Source organism: Pocillopora damicornis, chromosome 2 (genome assembly GCF_964200805.1).
Source record: "Pocillopora damicornis chromosome 2, jaPocDami1.2, whole genome shotgun sequence".
Taxonomy (NCBI): domain Eukaryota; kingdom Metazoa; phylum Cnidaria; class Anthozoa; order Scleractinia; family Pocilloporidae; genus Pocillopora; species Pocillopora damicornis.
Window position 1 is genome coordinate 24,144,957 of NC_142671.1, and position 5,188 is coordinate 24,150,144.

General features: G+C 39.2%; 1 protein-coding gene across 1 annotated transcript in view; it reads left to right on the forward strand.

The window, feature by feature from the left end:
• The window catches only part of LOC149050426 (uncharacterized), a 2,520-nt gene extending 9 nt beyond the window's left edge, over positions 1-2,511 (forward strand). The window contains exon 1 of the mRNA XM_089195283.1: positions 1-2,511. This exon is cut by the window's left edge and continues 9 nt beyond it. Coding sequence (XP_089051409.1) covers positions 138-770 — 633 coding nt within the window. The 5' untranslated portion in view covers positions 1-137 and the 3' untranslated portion in view covers positions 771-2,511.
• The last annotated feature ends 2,677 nt before the right edge of the window (positions 2,512-5,188 follow it).

The following is a 5,188-nucleotide window of genomic DNA, read 5'->3' on the forward strand; positions in this document are numbered from 1 at the left end:
ACAAGCCGCACTGCAGAAACTCGAGAACGACCCAAACCTTGCAGACTGCACAGATCGCTGACCTTTTGACCTTCGTATTGAGATCCACATACTTCCTGTATAATGGATTGATTTATGAGCAAAAAGACGGCGCCGCCATGGGGAGTCCAGTTTCCGCTGTTATTGCCAACCTCTACATGGAGAGTTTCGAAGAACAGACGATAACTACATCATCCTACGAGCCTAGGATCTGGAAACGCTACGTGGACGATACCTGGACCATCCCAGATCGCGAAAACGTAGATGACTTCTTACAGCATTTAAACAACCAGCAGCCTTCCATCCGCTTCACCATGGAGACAGAGAAAGACAACAAACTTGCCTTCCTAGACACTGCAGTTTTAAGACAACCTGACGGCCGCCTCACCACCAGCGTATACAGGAAGCCCACGCACACCGATCAATACTTAGCGTACGATTCACATCACCCTCAATCAGTAAAACGCGGTATTGTTAAGTGCCTTCACGAGCAAGCCAAACGTCTCGTAACAAAACCCCCCCACATCTCCGAGGAGAAAAAAATCTGTCATCTGTTCTGGTTTCTAATGGTTATCCTTTTTCTTTCTTGCAGAAACTTACCAAGACCGGAAAACCAAACAACAGTGCCGAACCCGCCGACGAGTTCAAAGCTACTGGAGTTTTACCTTATGTCAAAGGCCTGTCCGAACAGCTTCGCCGTTGCCTATAGCAACAGGGCGTACGCGCTGTTTTCAAGTCGGAGACTACGCTAAGATCTCAGTTAGTACGAGCAAAAGACGCTGTCGACCCGGCTAAACAAGATGGCAGGATTCCCTGCGAATGTGGCAAAGTATACATCGGAAAGACTGGAAGACCTATGCAAGACAGAATTAAGGAGCACGATAGAGACTTTCGACTCGCCCGTACCGAGACCTCCGCCGTTTCAGAGCATGCACACAACACTGGACACAAGCTACTCTGGAACGAAGTAAAGTTTATTGATCGTGACCCTTATTACTACACGCGCAGAGTCAAAGAGGTAATTCACATAAGACTTCACCCTAACAACATCAACAGGGATAGTGGAATAGAAATTCGAGAAGCGTGGATGCCCACGATTAAAAAACACAACAACAGGAGAGCCGTGCGACAGCGGACCGCTGAGGGAGCAAATCACTGAGTGAACAGCAAGGATCGAAATGCACCAATCAGAGCTGTTGAAAAAAACTAATCACAGCAGAGCATCATGCTTTATAAGATCACGCATGACCAGTCAACCTCATCGCCTGAAGAAGACAAGCAGTATGCAGTCGAAACGTAGTGATCTACATCACACGTGACTACATCGTGAGACAAACGAAAAACTTAGCTCTTATAGCTATTCACCACGATGAATAACCACAACCTTTTCTACGATATTACAAAGTTACCTACAAATCGCTAGGAAATAACTCAGTACAGTCTTATTACAGGGCCGTAGCTAGCATGAGGCAAGACGAGGCAATTGATTTTGGCCCAAGGTTGACTTTTCTGAAGAAAAATGCCACGGGAAATGCTTAAAGGAGCATTGCTGAGCCTCTACATTTCACAGTTTTCTGGGGGAGCATGCAGCCAGGCCCATCTAGCGGCTCGCGCCTCCGGCGCTCGAAACTTGCCTCGTCTTGTTTTGGAGTCTAGCTACGGCCCTTATTAGTTGTATTTAAGTGTGGACAGTCTGTTTTCGCACTTGTTACAGTTTTTGATAGACAAATAACGTAGGCTGAAAATATACGTTTTCAAAGGAGAGAAGTTATTGACGGCGGAAATGGAAATTGTTTTTACCGAGCTGTTGCTCTTTGGAAGAATGAAACAAGCGATGAGAAAGACGAGGAGATCAGTAGGTTGAGTTCCAGGTTGTTTCAGAAAAATCCAAAGGTTTTTAAGCTTCCACTCCTCGCTATTTTCAAGTACAAACACAGTCATGGCTTCCTCAACACTAAAATTTTTTACAGTAATTTCTTCAGCTGATTTAACTGTCTAATTATCATAATTTACTGTTACTGCACAAGTTCTCTCAATGTTACGCTCAGTAGACAACGCATCCGACGGAATCGTCTTTAGGGATCTTGTTTAGTATGAATCTATTAGCGTTCTATCATTAATTCATTAATTCTATAAATTCTAATAATTCTATTCTATCATTAATTTTACATTAATTCTAAATTAAGAAAGCTACTCGCTATCTACTTATAAAAATAGATTCCATGTTGTCGTTTGTCTGTTCAGTCAGAACACGAATAAAGTAATTAATACAGATGACGATAGATGTCACAGGAACAAAAAAAATATCTCACCACATTATGAAGTCTACGATCTTTTACCCATCTGACGCACCAATATGTAATCTGTTTGTCTAAAAGTTTGGTCAATGGTAACAGATCATAAGCAACAGCCAATCAAAATAGGTGTATAGCTCAATAAACAATCCGTGATAGATAGTGAGAAAAGTGAGTGACGTAGCAGTGTACGAGTGAAAACAACATGAAATGAAAATAAAATTAAAGCCTGTTTTTGCAAATTTGAACGACTAGTAGATTTCTGCTGTAACTACGTTGTTCGCTCTAGATTTATTTGTGTGTTAGTTGATTTCGGCGTCACCCACATCAACTATCACGCCATATGCATAGAAATCTCGAGCCTATACTTTGGACATTTGAACATTGAAGATATCAAATATTGTAAATGGACATTCTGTAAATTAAAGCACAGGGTGCACACCTCAAACCAACAGGTTGAGCAAAATTTTGCGATTTCTCAGTGGCGAGCGAAAAAACTATTTTCCAGAGCCCATGACTACGGCAATAGAACAATTTCTCGAAAAAGCATCAGCAAAATCACCCTTCTTTGCTGTAAACAAATTCCCTCAATTGCTTATTAGAAGACGAATAATGATCTCGCACATATTCCTCCATTTTGAGTTTTTTTTAACTGTTTCCTTCATTTCGTTCAAAATCCTTGGCAAATGTTGCTGTGCCACTGCGCTTGCCACACGGTTTATACGATTCATTGCCTTCCTTATTACCGGTTTCCCACCAAGTTGCAGATGGATTAGTTGATTTGTGGAATTCCTTGTTACGCGGATGTTTTCTTCAAGCACTTGCCGTGACTGACGTGAAAAGGATAACAAGTCTATAATTGTGATTTCGCCTGCAAAATGAATATGGTCGTTAACTATTTCTAAGAAAAGATGATCAAAGTTATTATAATGCTTGGGTTAAGATTGCCTTTGATGGGAAAAGTGACAGTGACGCAAAAAGTTGTCAATATGCACTGTATTACAAATTTACGACGATAGAGATTGCTTATCGCTCAGAAACACTCTACAAATGGCAACGATTTTTAAGGCAGGAAAAGTTCTCCTCGGATCATGAATCGTAATCTCTGGAACGTCTTCGAAAGTTTTGATTTTTACCCAACCAATGATCAAAGCCAATTCCATGTGTGTCTTGATTCAGGATAATGGGAGATGAGAAGGAAACACAACAAATCTAATCTTCTTTTCTTTGTCTCAGATAACTTTAATTCATTAAAATTACACCTTGTTTTCTCACTAAAATGAAATAACACTGACTAATTTTTATTTACGTGGGATTTAATTACATCATCATCTCTCCGATTTACTTTTTGACATATTAATATAATAAAACGGTATACATCGTTATCTTCCATAGGAAGTACCTAGTTGACGTTACAATTATTTCTTTTACTTTTCGTCCTACTCGGATTTGGTTTTTCCAGCAGATCTTAATTACAAGTTATTCCTTTAATTTCCTTTAAATCAGTGATAAGTGTTTCTACTTGTCCATAAAATTCGTCCAACATAAGTTTGATGTGTAGCAGTACATCTTGAGAAGTTTGTGTTACTGGAGGACGATCCCATGGTTTGTTGACAGTGCCATTCCCCCGTTGGGTACCTTGCGGTGTATTGTTGTTCCCTCGTCCTTGCTGTTGATTTAATTACAATAAAACAAGTTTAGAATACCAGTCGAAATGTAGCTACCCCTTAGTTTGAGAAAGAGGATGTATGTATGATGGAGCATTCCACGGAAATACAAAAAAACACTTACAATGATTTTCACGATTTTTTGCAGATGATTTATGAGTGCTTTGGTGTGTTTTTTCATAGATCTAAGTTCGTTGGTAACCAGTCCTTCGGCCCCTTGGAGGCGTTTCAGTTGTTTCATCAAATATTTCATTGCTGCCACAAATGTTTTCAATATGCGAAAGTTTACTCTGAGAATTTCCTTAGGCTGAAAAATGAGAAAAAAATCATTAAAAATTAAAAAAAACGGGACAATTAGATCCATATCTTTTGAGGATGCCTCACTGTGACATTCTTCAGTTATTCAGTTAATTAAGTTCATTAGCAAAGTCGCCTACAATAAATTATCGTAACCACTATATCGAAAGATATCTTCACGCATGACAGCGGCGTTCACTGACCTACAAAGCAATTCTGAAGGACAAAAAAAGTAAATGAGAAACTGCTGCATAAGTGTTTACCGAATGTGCTGTTTTATTGAACCTTCCGAGATGTACGATGAAGTCTACATTGGATTCCTTGTAAGGGTCTGTCGGCCATTGTCTTTCCTTTAAGGCAATTCAGCATAATTAGAACAACACGTACAAAAACTGAAAAACAGATCACCGTTGCTTTGTGAATGTTAAAGTAAATATCAGTATGTTTCAATTGAAAATCCAGACATCATAAAAGTTATAAAAAGATATAATTGAACATGGTAGGCAAAACTTACAATCGTGCTGCTGAGGACAGTGATTTTATTCGCTAGAAATTGAGAGAGAAATAAAGCGTTTGAGAGCAGAACTTCGGCGTCCTTTTGGCATGGCCATGACTGGGAAGGACGCTTAAATGGTAAACATGTCGCTACTGCAAAGATACAGCCAACGGGAAAACTTACTGCAGTTATCACTAGGAAAGAAAACATAGGAACCGTTAATAAAATACAAATATACAATGGCGAAACTTTCTTTCTTGTTCAACTGGGCTGCATAGTTATACAAGGAATAGTATTAAACGGAATTAAAACTAAAAAAAAATAATAATAATCGGAGTTTTTAAAAACTAACCCCTGCTCGAATATTTGAAAAAAATCATTTTTACTGAATGATATCACTCAAATTCTATATTTTA